Genomic DNA, 16,241 nt, shown 5'->3' on the forward strand with positions numbered 1-16,241 from the left:
GCTGCAGGTTCGAAGGGAAAGAATCAAAGAAGCAAGAACTAAATTTAGGTCCCAAGGAGAAGGAGGATTTCTTATAGGAGGTCTGAGAAGAAAAACTCCTTTCAAAAAGGCTTTGCAAAGTTTGTGGGACATTAGGGCAGATTCAGAAATGCCCACATGAAAATTAGAAATAGCTGCCAATTGAACCTTAAGAGTAGATGGAGATGAACCTGCATGGAAGAGTTCAGCTAGAAAATCAAGGACTAGTTGGATGGAAGCGGTGAAAGGATCTATGTCCTTTCCTTGTGCCCAATATGAGAAGCGATTCCACTTACTCAAATAAATCTTTCGAGTGGAAGATTTATGGGAAGCTATCAATATATCTGTAACCGAGTGAGATAATTGAGGAAGCCTGGCTACGGTTGGAACTGGAGGAACCAAGCAGTGAGGTTCAGAGAGGGAGGGAGCGATGAAACTGCCCCGACTGGTGGATCAAAAGATCTGGAACTAGGTCCAGATGCCACGGTCGCTCAAGAGAAACGATGTAGAAAGGGGAACCACACTTGTCGAGGCCAGTAAGGAGCAATGAGGATCAATGAGGCCTTCTGAGCGATAGCTTTCTGTATTACTTGAGAGATCAGAAGGAAAGGAGGAAATGCATACAGAAGTCCCCGGGGCCAAACTTGGACTAGAGCGTCTCTGCTGGGTTGGCCTGGTAAAGGGAATAGAGTGAAGTATTCTCTGCACTTGCTGTTTTGGGGAGTAGCAAAAAGATCGCAGCAAGGCTGACCCCACTTGAGAAATATCTCTCTCACTACAGAGTCTTTCAGAGACCACTCGTGAGGCATGAGTATAGCTCTGCTCAACTTGTCCGCAATGTGATTGGACTTCCGGGATGTGCGTTGCTATCAGAAAACGCTGAGAAGAAATCGCCCATTGCCACAGTCTGAGTGCTTCTCGACACAGGGGTATGATCTGGTTCCGCCTTGTTTGTTGATGTACCACACTACAGACATATTGTCTGTCTGGATTGCAATCGTTCCCAAGGGAAGAGAGTCTTGAAGGGCTTGCAACGCTAAAAGCACTGCTCTCATCTCCAGAACATTTATGTGCAAGTGGCATTCGTTTGGTTGCCATGTGCCCTGGACTGTCCTGCCCTGATAATGCCCCCCCCACCCGATCAGGGAGGCATCCGTTGTCAGAGTAGCAACTGGAGGAGGTGGAACAAATGGTCTTCCCGACAGGAGCTGCGGGGAAGACATCCACCACATGAGATGCTTTTGCACGCGTGATCATAATGGTGTGAGACATTGGAAGTTCCTGGTATGACCATTGAGAAAAAAGCATCCACTGAAGGATCCGCATGTGGTATCTGGCCAATGGGAGGAGAGGTATGGCCGCTGCCATGATTCCCAACACCTTTAGAACTAACCTGGCTTTGGCTCTGTTGTTGAGAAGAAGTGACACCAATTTGTGAATGTCTGATATCCTTTGGTTCGTTAGCGTTGCAGACATGTTTATAGTATCTAAATTTCCGCCTATGTAGGTAATAGTACGACAAGGCGACAAAACAGACTTTTCGCAATTTATTGAAATACCCAGTTTTTGACAAACGAAAAGTATAATCTCTGGCCATCAGAAGGAGATGCTTGGTGGGAGCTGTGAGAAGCCAGTCGTCCAAATATGGAAACACCTGGAATCCTTGTCGTCTCAGGTGAGAAGCTACCACTGCCATGCATTTGGTAAACACCGGGGCAGTGGTGAGACCAAAGGGCAGGGCCCTGAATTGAAAATGACTGGTTCCCAGCCTGAAGCGGAGGAATCTTCTGGAGCGTCTGTTCATTTTTATGTGATAGTACGCATCCTGAAGGTCTATAGAGCACATCCAGTTTCCTTTTCCCAATAGGGAAGAATGGATTGCAGCGTGACCATCCGAAATCTTGTTTTCTTGACTGATCTGTTCAAGATACTGAGATCCAAAATTGGTCTCCAGTCCCCTGTTTTCTTTGGAACTAAAAAGAACCTTGAGTAGATTCCGGATCCTTGTTGGTCTGCTGACACTGGCTGAATTGCTCTTTTTGCAAGCAGTTTTGAAATTTCCAAAGCTGCTATATCCCTTTGAGCGGTGGAACATCTGGAAGGAATTTTTGACTGATTTGGAAAAGCGAAGAAAGGGAATAGAATAGCCTTCGAAATGATGGACTGTACCCATTTGTCTTGAGTCAGGGATAGCCAGGCTTCTGGGTACAGTGACAATCTTCCGCCGACTGCCTCCGAAGATGGGCAGGCGGGCAACACCTCAGGGATGCTGAAAGGGCTTGTCAGGAAAGGCTTCCCGATTGCCCTGGTTCTGCGGACCCCCTGCCCCTAGGGCGGCGTCTACCATTGTTATTCCCACCTCTGCCTCTGGTAGGAAAAGCGACTCTGTCGTCAGGCGAAGTCCCTTGAGATTGTTTACGGAACCAGATCTTTCAACCCTTCTGGCGTTTGTGGTACGCCCTAGAAGGAGTCAAACGGACTCCGGCGGCAGAAAGGGTCTTGCCATCAGTCTCGCACCTAGTCAGGGTTTCTTCACTTGAGGACCAAAAGAGATGATCCATCAAAGGGGAGTTCGTGAAAGACGTCTTGAAAGGTTCCATAAAGTTGCATAGCCGCATCCAGGCGTGCCTACGTAAGGCTACCCCTGTTCCTGCGGCTCTGCTCGCTCCATCGGCCGCATAAGAGAGGAGGCGCATGGAGGAGTTGGAAATGGAATTAAGGGTAGCCAGCTGCGTGTTCATTTTCTCTTGGAAACCCGCAGCTGTAGGGTCCTTCAACATTTCACTCGCTTCCTTGATCAAGTCCCTTTGAAGACGCAGTGAAATGGCACAGGTAATTCAGCGAACGCATGGTAAATGTCGCTGAGGAGAACATCCGCTTCCCGTACCTATCCATGGACCTAGATTCCTTGTTAGGTGGATGGACAGGCACTGAAGGATCAGCCAGTTCCTTCTTTGTGGCGGCAGCTACCACCATAGCATCCACAGAAACTCCTTTTGATAAAAATTGCTTGTCTGATGGAGCTGTGATGAATTTGGAGGGTCTCCTGGGAGTGGGGTCCACTGAATCAGGAGCCGTCCATGCCTTCTTAGCAACCACCTGCATGAGGGGTCAAGGGGGACACCCAGGAGGTGGAAGGACGAGAGCCAAACGCCTCAAGATACACAGATTCGTCCTCCGAAGGGTTGAGGGCTGGCCAATTTCCCCTCTGTTTAAGGATCTCCAGAATGTCTGCAAATGAGACATCTTCAGAAGGGGAACGGGGGGAACCCTCAGAATCATCCAGATCTGTGTCCGACGTGATAGACTCAGGTGAGTCAATGTGCTTCCTCTTGCACTTCCTCTTCCGAGGGGCTCTTCTGCCAAATCAGGAGAGGCCTCGGAAGAGGATGAAATCCCCAAAGGGGGCTCCTGAGGAGCTGGCTCTCTGCGGTCCGGGATGAAGGAGTGAGTCGACTTACCCTGGGGCAGCATAGAGGGAGGGGCTGACGGAGCCGACTGTGGAGTAGAGCCAGGCTCTAACACACTCCGCATGACCTCGAATGCACCCCTGTCAGGCAGAGCCAGAGGTCCCCGCTCCGAGGAGCTAAGGACCCCCCTCGGCACCGACAGTGATGGCTCCGAGGCTGATGTCGGAGCCGAACTCACCAGCCAAGCACCGAGAGGAGAGGGGTCGGACAAGGGTCCGATGCCACTCACCCCTCGAGCCGACGAGGAGGTCCGGCGCCGAGATTCCTCCACGGAAGAAAACGGAGCCGGCGACGGGCCGAAGACAATTGTCTCGGCTCGGTGACCACAGTCTCGGTTCCGACGACCCGGCTCCGAACTCAAAGAGTCGAAGGAGGAAAGAGTTGATGGACGGGGCAGGCACCGACTGATGAGTCGGGCTCTGAAGCATCTGGGCTAGTGCCTCGGACTTAAGTAGTCGACTCACCACCCTCTGAAGGTCATGATCGGAAAGCCTCGATGACCTAGAGGAATGAGACCTTTGGCTCCGTTCAGACAGCAGGGGAGATCCTGGAGCCGAATGAACGGAGCCAAGAGAAGGTGACCTAGACCTCTTTCTGGTTGTCGGCTCAAGATCTTGTCGGAGCCGACACGGGTACCTCGATAACCTCGGCTCCGGCCGGAGCCGAGGAAGCCACAGAAACTGTGGACTGAGTCTTATCGGCTCCAGCCGAGCCGATAAAGGCAAGGTTGAACAACCTGAGGTCTCGGCTCAGAAGCCGGAGCCGAAGACCTCGATGCCTTAGAGGGCTTCCCTGTTGAAACTGACAGGGAATCCTCTGGTTTTAACAAGCCTCTCAGAATCAACTTGTTTTTTCTCTCCTGCAGGACCCTGGGGCTGAAGCCATGGCACACAGCACAGGAGTCCTGCAGGTGCAAAGGCCCCAGACAATAGACACAAGAAGTGTGAGCGTCTGTCAGAGACATTTTCTGACAGCACGCATCCCACTTCTTGAACCCAGAGACCTTTGCTTCCTTTGACATTTTCCTAACTGACAGGTGTACACTAACACACACCCAAACACACAGTTATACCCTGTCAGAAAAAATTATTAATACTAAAAATAATAACAATTTTAGTAAAATACTAATAATTAAGCACAAAAAAGTTAAAGTAACTACACAAACACACCCTAGGGAAGGGAAGGCCAAAGGCCCAAGGGAAGAACCAACGGTTCTTTTAATAAGAAAACGGGGAAAAAAGGGTCGGGATAAAGATCTATATCCTACACTAATTTAGGAAGAATTAAAGTTAAAAGGGGAAAAAAAAGAGTAACTTTTTGTATAAAAAGCTAACACTCACCAGGAACCGGTAGAAGCAACCAACCTCGAAGCTGTAGCGGCAAACGAGATCTGAGGTAACTCTCGCCTAGCATTGTGGGATATAAGGGGAGCCTCGAGCCGGTGGAACCAACTCTCGAGCTTTTAGAGTGGCCGAGTCGGAGCCGAGGTCGGCTCCGAACCCATCCAGCAAGAATGAAGGCGAGATAGACAACTTAACATCTTGCATTGCTTCCTCACTGGATCATATCAATGCTGGTAGACTATCCATCTGGGTAACAAAGTACAGAAGTTCAGTAAACTCAAACATTATGATTTACTTCTACAGTGACCACTCCACAGAGCTATACTGATGTATTTTATACAGCTTTGCATTCATTCATATATCAGGCATTTCTGATTTTCATTGATCTGTATTGGGAAATATGCAGCAAGTAAGATATAGTACACAATTTTTCAAGAGCTGTTTCCACTGAAACCATTTCTTAGAACCCTATATCAGGATTTCATAGAGGAGTGCATAATTTTCCTTTCTATCCTTTGAGTCACTTGCTTACTGCTGCTTTTTGTATTGAAAGACAGTTCCTGATGGTTGCTTTTAATGCTGTTAGAATCTGAGGTTTACAGGCTCTTTGGTGTGTAGAACGTTTTTCTTATTGCCTAATGCTGATGTGGTTTAAATCTACATTTCTTCTGAAAGTGATTTCAAAGTTTATTTTAAACCATTGCATTAATTTGTTTATCTTTTTTTCTGAGTGATTCAGTCCAAGATAATTGCATTTAATAAGGTTGGATGTCCACAGGACATTGCACTACTGTGTGTTTCTAAATTGCAAGGGTTTTTTTTTTTGTTACCTAAAATTAAGCAAGCTGTTGAGCAGGTACTTCACGTTGATTGGCTTACTACAGTAAGGATGTTCATCATGTTTCACTGTTGCAGTCATTACTCTTGAGTTATCCTGCTGGCAGGCTACCCGCAGTCGGCCTGAATTCCAAAGTCTTGGTCCGGCGTCGGTTGCTGTCACTTCTTCCCTGACGTCAGTGCGCCAGGAGTATAAAAGATGCAGCCGACGCCATTTTCTTCAGTCTTTCTTGCCGGGCAGTGCCCGAAGCAGAAGCAGTTCGCAAGTGCCGGTCGGCCGACTCCTGAGATTTTTGTGTACGAATTTCAGATTTGAAATCTTCCTTTAAAGCTAAGTACCCCGTTGGGGAAACTTTTTTCTTGCTCCAGACCGATGTCAGAAAAAGTTAATAATTGTATTTGTTGTGGGAAGCAAATACCTCATAAGGACTTCCATTCTTATTGTATTCCTTGCCTAGGCCCTGATCACGACATAGCTAACTGCAGATTTTGTGCTAGATTTAAGCAACGCACTATTAAGCGTCGGTACGATTTTGCATTTCATTACTTTGGCCGAAGATTTAATTACATGATGTAGTCGGATAGCCATCCGACTACCGCAATTCACAAGAAACGCAAGGAAAAGGACAGGCATCCGAGGTCCAAAACTGACGAGGCTTCTTCTAAGCCAGTCGCCGGTTCTCAGTGAGGCACCTTCGCAACCCCTGACGCCCGCTACCTCAGAGCCGCAGGCCGCTTCCGACTCCCACGCGGAGCAGACTAGACCTCTGGAAACTCAAGGTATTGGACAGTTGGAAAATATTCCCTCAGATGGGTCCGGAGCCGCCTGGCAGGCATCGGCTTCTGAGGGTGTTTTCAGGCCTACACAGTTATACATAAAACCGACTACAGCGTCAAAGGCAAAGACTAAAGCACCACTAAAGACAAAGAAACAAGTGCAGCAAGCCCATGGACAGGCTTCCATGCCTAAAAAACAGATGCTCAAAATGGCCGAAGACCTAATTACTTTGATCAGGGGTTCCCATCCCCCTCCTGAGAAGAGGCCTAGGCAAGAGACAGAATACGAATCTTCAGATCAGGTTTCCATTTCCTCTGACTCCTCTTCTGACCAAAAGTACTCTCTCCCTCCCTATGAGGATTCAGATGCTGAAGAATCTATCCCTTCAGCCTCCCCTCCTGAGGATTATTCTTTTGGGGAAACCCTGCATACCATGAGGGAGCACTTCCACTGGGAGAGTCAAGACTACTCAGAATCTAAGAAAAGGCTTAGAGATTTTCTTTTACTACCTCAGCACAGGCCTCTTGCTATCCCTCCTGTTTTAGACATTGTAGATACTACAGGGTTCCAGATTCACATAATTTTCTTTATAAAAACCCTTCTGCTAACCCAGAAACTATTTCTCAGGGTCCCAAAGGGGTCAAGGCTTCCACTGCAAAAAACCCTATCCCCTCTGATAGGGATTCAAGGGCACTGGACAGATGGGGGAAAAAGGTTTACACTTCTGCTACCTTGGCTGTGAGGGCTTTAAATTGTCAATTTCATATGCTTAAATATCAGCAATACTTATTGTCACTGCTTAAACAGAAACTGTTAACAAATTCTGAATGTGCAGAAAACAAGGAAATGCAGGATTTATTGCATGCAACTGAACAAGTGGGAAAGCATACTTTGCAATGTGGTTTCGATTCTCTGGAGGCCTCTTGCAGGGCCGCTGTTACGGGTTCTGTCATTAGGCGACATGCTTGGTTAAAGGAACAGAATCTGCCTGATCATGTTAAAGCAAAATTATTAGATGCTCCATTACAGCATGATACTTTGTTTGGTGTTGAAGAAAATGGAGGACAAAGCGAAATCTATGCAGACAGTTAAGGATTTCTTACAGGTGCAGCCACGCAGATTTAGCAGGAACTGGCATACAAAGAATTGGTTCTTTCCAGTGTCAGGCCACAAAGAGGCAGATACAGATGCCCCAGAGGTAGATGCCAGCCCCAAGGCTCATACAGGCCTACACAATGGGGTGCATCTACCTCCAAAAATGGAGAAGACAAATCACAGCCATACAGGAAACAGTCCCAATGACTTTCCTCTGCCAGAACCAAGCACTTATCTTTTGGCATCCCCCTTAGGGGGAAAGCTAGCACTTTTTTCACATAATTGGCACATGATCACTCAGGAGAAATGGGTCTTGAACATAGTGTCTCAGGGCTACAGGTTCCACTTTCACACTCTGCCAAGGGCAAAAGGTATGCCAGACCTGCCACACAATTAATGGGCAGAGGCACAAAAGCAAGTTTCATCCCTCATGGACATGGCCATTCAGCGAGTACCACAGCAAAAGCAGGGACAAGGATTTTACTCAAGACTTTTCTTGGTACCCAGAAAGGACAAAGCCTGGAGACCAATACTGGACCTGTCTATTCTAAACACATTTCTGGACATTCCAAAATTCAAATGTTGACTCTGCAGCAGTTGCTGCCCATGCTGGGCAAGAAGGCTTGGCTTGTAACTTTGGACCTAAAAGAGGCATACCTGCATGTCCCAATCAGACAATCTTGCAGAAGATACCTCAGATTCATAGCTGGCTCAATGCACTACCAATTCTCTGCACTGCCCTTTGGCTTATCTACTGTGCCCAGGGTCATCACAAAATGCCTGTCACCAGTAATTGCATTTTGCAGACAAAGAGGAATTCAAATATATCCTTACTTGGATGACTGCCTTATTCAAGCAGAGAACAAGGACATTCTACTAAAGCATCTGGCGTTTGTAAAATGATTACTAATTTGCCTAGGGTACACAGTAAACAAAAAGAAATCAAAACTAGTACCCTCTCAAGAGGTAATATTCCTGGGTGCAAGCTTAAATACAACTGCCCAGATGGCTTATCTCACGCCAGACAAACCAAGGCAACTGACTTCTTACTTCAAAATGTTGGCAACAAAGACCCAGTTATCTGCAAGAAAAATTCTGCAGGCATTGGACTTCATGGCATCCTGCAAATTCCATATGCCAGACTGCATATGAGGAAACTACAATGGTATCTAAAAAGTGTTTGGACATTTAATTACCCTCATTCCCTGCCTGCAACAGGAATTTCGATGGTGGGCACAGGCCTGTCACCACAACAAGGGACAGCCATTCACTTTATCAACAGCCAGGCAGACACTAACAACGGATGCATCAGATTATGCCTGGGGGCCCACATGGCAGGAAACTGTGTTCAGGGCACATGGCCCGCAAGCCAGATGCATCTTCATATCAGTCAAAAAGAGATGCTAGCTGTTCAGAATGCCCTGACAGCTTTCAAGAATCTACTTCATCCAGGACAACTACTGATAAAGACGGACAATACTACAGTCATGTGGTATGTAAACAAGCAGGGAGGCACACGTTCCTACCCCCTCTGCAGACAAGCCATGACTTTGTGGGACACAGCATTGACTTATCAAGTTCACCTGCAAGCAAAATTCCTGCCAGGAAAAATAAATACTCTGGCAGACGAACTAAGCAAAAACCTCATGGATCCCAAGAGTGGAAACTGGATCCACAAGTCTTCAGCATGATAACAAGGAAATGGGGATGCCCAGACATAGATCTATTGGCCTCCCCTCACAACTGCCAACTACAGAGATTCTGCACAAGGACTTACAACAAGCAAGCATGGAAATTGGATGTCTTATCCTTCAGCTGGAAAAACCTAACAGTATATGCCTTTCCCCCACTGCCTCTCCTCCCCAAGGTACTCCTAAAGGTCAGACAAGAGAAGCCAAAAATGATACTGATTGCCCCAGACTGGCCACGCCAGCACTGGTATCCAATCCTAAAAACCTTGTCTCAAGGTCCAGCCTTTACATTGCCTCAAATTTCTCACTTACTGACCCAACAAAACAGTCAGATCGTGCACAGCCAACTCAGGACCTTAAATCTGGCAGCATGGCAGATAATGTAGCCATTCAGAACACTCCTCTCTCCAAAGCTGTGATGGATGTTATTTTGGAGGCCAGGAGGCCCAGTACCAGAAAATCTTATGCAGAAAAATGGAAGAGATTCTGTGCTTGGAACCAGGCACAAGGAATTGATACGTTTGTACCAAATATTCCTCAGATTTTACAATACTTAACTGAGATGCTGGACAAAGGCCTATCCTTTTCATCAATTAAGATTCATGCCTCAGCCATTTCAGCCCATTACAATACAGAACCACCTATCTTTTCTCATCCTTTAATAAAGCAGTACCTCAGAGGGGCCAAAAACATAAGACCTCCATGTAGAGCACCAATACCTGCATGGGACCTCAATTATGTCTTGGAAAAACTCAACACTGCCTCCTTTTGAGCCAGCCTCAACAGCTGATATAAAATATTTATCCTGGAAAACGGCTCTCCTCCTAGCAATAACCTCTGCAAGATGAGTCTCTGAGTTACAGGCACTCATGGCTGTGGAACCTTTTATCATTTTCCATCCAGACAGGGTTTCTCTGAGGACGAACCTGACATTCATGCCTAAGGTGGTGTCCAGTGTGGCCCTTAACCAAACCATTCACTTGCCTACCTTTTTATCCTAACCCACAGAACAAGGGTGAGAGACTTCTGCATTCTTTGGAGATGCACAGATAGCTACGCTTCTACTTGGACAGAACTAAAGCTTTCAGAAAGACTGAGCAACTTTTAGTGGCATATGCTGCATGGATCACAAGGAAAGGCTATCTCAAAACAGACTATTTCAAAATGGATAGGCCATTGCATTCGTTTCTGCTACTCACAGCATGGCAAATCAGTGCCTAAGGGCATTAGGCCACATTCAACCAGAGCAGCAGCCACTTCAACAGCCTTCCTCAGAGGAGTACCAACCAAAGACATCTTAGAGGCTGCAACTTGGAGTTCAGTGCACACTTTTACAAAGCATTACCACTTACCTCTCTACTCTAAATCCAGAGAAGGCTTTGCCACTGCAGTTCTGCAGGGCCTCATAGCCTCTCCTAATCCTATTTAGCCCATCCTCAGCTTTGGGATTCAATCCAAGAGTAATGACTGCAACAGTGAAACACGAACATATTACAGTTGTGTACCTACCATAAATGTAGATGTTCGAGTGTATTCACTGTTGCAGTCCAGGTTACCCTCCCACCATCCCCCTTTCTTTTGCTGGGTCTTATCTGTACTTCTCTATTCTATACAACCTATGTGGTGTATTTGCTTGTAGATGAAGGAAATGTTTACTTTAGTGCATGCATGTTTATTGGCATAATTTATTTAGCCTACCCTTTTGGGGGCACCTGACATCTGGGGCAAGAAAAACTGAAGTAAATGGTGTCGGCTGCATCTTTTATACCCCTGGCACACTGACGTCAGGGAAGAAGTGACAGCAACCAACTCCGGACCAAGACTTTGGAATTCAGGCCGACTGTGGGTAGCCTGCCAGCAGGGTAACCCAAGAGTAATGACTGCAACAGTGAATACACTCGAACATCTACATTTATGGAAGGTACACAACTGTACATTTTGCTGCAGGAAGGGCAGCAGGCTCCTTCTTGGTCTTGTAAGATTACTTCAGTAAAGGTGTGGTAGCTTCTGCTGCTTGATTGAGATCTGTGCAAATGCAGGATCCAAAGATTGTATATTTCATAGATTCATTCATAGATTAGTACTAGGCTAATTGCCCTTGCAAGCCTAGCCAAGTATCCCATGTGAGACTCAAACCATGCACCTTGTGTTTGTAAGGCAAACACCTTAACCACTAGGCCACCCTCCCAACTCAATATTCAAAAGACTGCAATGTAGCTGTACGTCCGAAACTGTAACAGGGTTTGGCAAGGTCAAGCTGGTATGTTCTCCTTCCCCCATTTAATAATGTAATGATTTGAAGTTTTTCATAGAGTAAATGTCAACCAAATGAGAATACCATTTAGAAGAGGTTGGTTATATAGGCACTCACTGCACACCATATCTTTCAAGAGCATCCGGGTGTGCAAGACTACACCTTGTTTGTCCTTCAGAAATGCCAAGACCTACTTTAACTACCACTTAAAAAACGCTAGGGACTGAACTACTTATTTTTGCAGGACTCCTTTGATCATGGCCCTCAGTACTAAAATTAGAAAACAAGTACTGAGGAAAGCGAGGATCCTTCTTTTGTCACAGTGCCTACAGTAATGTTTGGATGCATTAACAGGGTGATCCTTCTTAGTACTGATGAATAAAAAGCCTTTTGAAGAGGGGTCCATGATGATCCATCAAAGGTAAGTTTTTGCAATTGACAATACCAGCAGCAGTATTGCTGGAAATCAATTTCTGCAAACCGCAAAGGATCCCTCCCTCTACCATGACTTATGCATGCCAATTCCAACGTTGAACAACAGTGAGAAAAAGTGCAAAGTTCATGTTTTTTTGAAAGTTTTCAGTAATATTTATTTGTGGTATTGTCTATTAAAAAATTTACCAATTTCTTAACTTTCTGTCCCTTCTGAAGAGTAATCCTCTTTTTGGTAGGAAGACTTCACAGAGTACTAGCCTGCTAAATGAGATGCTGCTAGAATGTGGTGTCACACTAGGAACTTAGATCTAGCTAATCCTTTTTGGTCTGTTAAATTATTGGAACTTTGAGGTGATTTAGTGAGCCCGTTATGGGAGCAATGTGGCAAAAAGTAAGAGGAATGAAGAAAAGGGGCGAACTTAATAGGATCACCTTATGTTCTTTGAAGTTAGTAAAAGCCTTATTGTTTGCTTCTTGTTGTTTTTGAGGTTGGTTGAATATTTTAAATTGTTAATATTTGAGAGCATGTTTCATTTACTATCAGAGAACAAAATACTTGAGAACTTTTGCCTCTGTCACTTTTGGACAGTATTGACACACATGCATTTCTTTATTTTAAGGAGCTAGGACCACGGTTAGCTGCCATGCTCAACTTTAATCTTCAGCAGTTATGTGGTCCTAAGTGTCGTGATCTGAAGGTGGAAAATCCAGAAAAATACGGTTTTGAGCCAAAGAAGCTGCTGGATCAGCTGACTGATATTTATCTTCATTTAGATTGTCCTCGTTTTGCTAAGGCTATTGCAGATGATCAGGTATGTAAACATATTCTGTCATATCATATAAATTATTTTTTTTTAATCTCTTTGCTCCCTCTGCCTGACAACCATCAGACCCCTCAAGGCCTTTCAGTCATTTCTTCCCCTTCACCAGGGCAAGTGTCAGCTGGCAGGAGTCCTCATGCAGACTGCTACTAGGGTTAGTTTGAGAGTTTTCTGCTTAAGCTGTAAATATATGAGACAGAGATGCCTGGCTCATGGACCCAAAGTAGAAAATGTAATGTGCTGATAAGCCTTTACTTCCACAATGGACATTGCCTTTAAATATCTTTGCCCCCTTCCCTCAAGCAAGGGAAGTGGTTTCCCTGGTATAGTCTGGACAAATCACACTTCCCTATTTGCTCCCTGAAAGCCTGCTACCTTCCCTACCCAGTAGGAGAAGTGAGCATGCTCTGCCCCTTCACTCCTGTCCTTCCCTCCCTGGCTTCTCCAGTGCCAGGCTACTACTTAAACTGCATTCATTTGGATCACAGAAGGAGTTCTATCCCTTTGCACAACTAGGCGTACTTAATTAATTTTTTAATTAGTAAGTAACCACTTATGTTATCTAAAAGATCTTTTTCAGCCATGACTAATGTCACCAAAGTATCAAAGGTATCAAATAAGGTAAGTAAAGAAAAGATGTGCTAAAGTTAGTGCAATTTGTAAGCATTTCTGTTCATTACATTAAATCATGTCACTTTACTGCCACTCAGAGTTTACCAAAGAGTGGGTGTATTGACATGGGTGTGTGATTCAGAGGGATAAGTTTATTGAGTTACTGCAGACCAGATGTTAGAAGCTGAGGCAGCTCAGTGATGTGTGCAGGATGTCTTCTTGCACCTCCAGTTACTTAAGTTCAGTTAACAACCTGTTACTGGAGAACCAAACTGGGGGAAGGAACAAGCATCTGTTGACTGCCTGACCCTTTTTTTTTTTTTTACTGGAGGGAAAGAGTAAATTGTTCCTAGAGTGCTTTCCTGACCCTTTCCAGAAGCCCAAAGGGCTAACATCTAAGGCCAAAAGAAATAAGAAACAAGTGAATTTCCATAGCTCGTGGCATGCAGAAACACTTGTGCATTTGAGTATATTTCATGCTGAGAGTAGTGGTGTGGGACTGAAGGATAGTTAGGATATAAGAAAAAATATCCTACAGTATGATGACCTCAGGAACCTGCTGTCCATCACTAGAAGGAATCAGGTGGTGGTAGGCATATCACCAGGATTTTAGATCCATGTAGGGGGGATAACATTCCCATCATTTTATTGATAAAAAGACAGATCTGAAGTAGTTAACTTCATTTTATCTGCAACCTGTGGGTATTCGGATCCATATCGGATCCGAGCCGGCAACTTTTCAAGCATCTTCTCCGAGCTCCAAGCTCCTCCCCCTTACCCATAACCCATCACCATCTCCTACCTTCCCTCAGATCTCATTTGCCGCTTTGTGCATCAGCATCATGATCTCTCTAGCTCCAAGTGTTGGGTGTTAGTAAGTGACTTTGGTTAAACATTTTTGCTCTTTCTAGTGAGTGTGTGTGATCGTTTAGTTCCCTTTACCTCTCCCTTTTTGCTGTTCATCGGTTTTATACAAAAAAAAAAGTTTGTGGTAAAGTAGTATAGTAAAACCTTCCCTACCCTTTAGGTGTGTGTGTTAGAGTGTTGGTTTTAAGTAGGTTGGTTGTGTGTGTTAGTAGTATGGCTGATCAGCCAAAGCCTACTTTTAAAAAATGCACAGTGTGTGGCCATAAGATTTCACCGGCCGATGGCCACACTCTGTGTGTTATTTGCCTGGGTGTTCCTCATCTTTCTGTTCATTGCAGCGTGTGCGCCGGATTTAACCCCAGGGCCTTAAAAGAACAGAAGGCCAAACTGGTTGCAAAGGGCCTTCTTCCCGTTTCCTCTCTGGATTCATCGGCCTCGGCTCCTCCAGCAGTTGCTCAAACCCCCCCCCCCAAGCTGGGACTCACCCTCCCACTAGACCTGTTGACGAGGAGGCTGAAGGAAAGGACAAGAGGAATAAGGACAGAGATAAGAGAGGAGATAGGCCCCGCAAGTGGTCTCCAGAGTGGGAGCCCTTCCCTAGCCCACCTTCTAAAGTGTCTAGACCTACATCTCCTCGGCTCCACTCCCCGAGGTTCTCCCCGGAGCCAACAGAGCCTTTGGATCCTAGGCCTTCATCTAGGTCATCGCAACGACCAGCCAGATCCGAGTTGGTTGCCTCTTCATGCTCGACTCGGAGTCTATCGGAGTTGGATATAGACAGGATGATGAGGAGATTTATTCAGACTCAGATCCAAATGGGAGTCTTGCCAGGCCCCTCTCCCTCTGGAGGGGGGACCTCCATGCCCTTCTTTCATCCAATTTCTCCTTCCTCGATCTGGCCTGCGGTTTCGAGGTTATGGATCTGAGGATCCTTGGAGCTGGGGGTTCGGCGCCGACAGTTCCTCCAACCTCGATGCTGGCGATTACCTTGAGTTCCTCGGATCAGACCAGTTCAGATCCAAGCAACTCTCGGGGCCGAGGACGGGGAGTCGGATCCGTGGGGATTGAGGTGTCTTCGTCTCTGACTTTGTCGGATCCCAGCCATTCCTTAGGAAATCCGTCTACTCCTGCCACGGCCCCAATCCTCACGGCGGACCCAGGGAGAGCTTCCTCCTTGTTTGGTGCTAAGGAGGTATGCTTTCGGCATTCAACGTGGTGGAGAGGGATGTTCATCGTGTTTCACTGTTGCAGTCATTACTCTTGGGTTATCCTGCTGGCAGGCTACCCGCAGTCGGCCTGAATTCCAAAGTCTTGGTCCGGCGTCGGTTGCTGTCACCTCTTCCCTGATGTCAGTGCGCCAGGGGTAAAAAAGATGCAGCCGACACTGTTTTCTTCAGTCGTTCTTGCCGCGTGGTGCCCGAAGCAGAAGCAGTTCGCAAGTGCCGGTCGGCCGACTCCTCTGAGATTTTCGTGTTCAAATTTCAGATCCGAAGTCTTTTCATTTAAAGCTAAGTACCCCGTTAGGGAAACTTTTTTCTTGCTCCAGACCGATGTCAGAAAAAGTTAATAATTGTATTTCTTGTGGGAAGCAAATACCTCATAAGGACGTCCATTCTTATTGTATTCCCTGCCTTGGCCCTGATCACGATACAGCTAATTGTAGATTTTGTGCAAGATTTAACCAACGCACTATTAAGCGTTGGTACAATCTTGCTTTTCATTACTTTGGCTGAAGATTTAATTACAAGATGTCGGATAGCCATCCGACTACCGCAATTCACAAGAAACACAAGGAAAAGGAAAAGGACAGGCATCCGAGGTCCAAAACTGACCACGAGGCTTCTTCTAAGCCAGTCACCGGTTCTCAGTGAGGCGCTTTCGCAGCCCCTGACACCTGCTACCGCAGAGCCGCAGGCCGCTTCCGACTCCCACGTGGAGCAGACTAGTCCTCTGGAAACTCAAGGTATTGGACACTTAGAAAATATTCCCTCAGATGGGTCCAGAGCCGCTGAGCAGGCAT

The 16,241-nt window shown here is 46.1% G+C and overlaps 1 protein-coding gene across 2 annotated transcripts in view; it reads left to right on the forward strand.

Annotated features, from left to right (window-relative positions):
- Positions 1-16,241, forward strand: part of UBE4B (ubiquitination factor E4B) — a 2,592,778-nt gene that overhangs the window by 2,323,858 nt on the left and 252,679 nt on the right. For both annotated transcript variants that reach the window (XM_044063145.1, XM_044063144.1), the window contains one exon: positions 12,542-12,733. In XM_044063145.1, coding sequence (XP_043919080.1) covers positions 12,542-12,733 — 192 coding nt within the window. The remainder of the gene's footprint in view (positions 1-12,541; positions 12,734-16,241) is intronic.

This window comes from Protopterus annectens, chromosome 2.part1 (assembly GCF_019279795.1).
Source record: "Protopterus annectens isolate FY-2018-M chromosome 2.part1, PAN1.0, whole genome shotgun sequence".
Taxonomy (NCBI): domain Eukaryota; kingdom Metazoa; phylum Chordata; order Ceratodontiformes; family Protopteridae; genus Protopterus; species Protopterus annectens.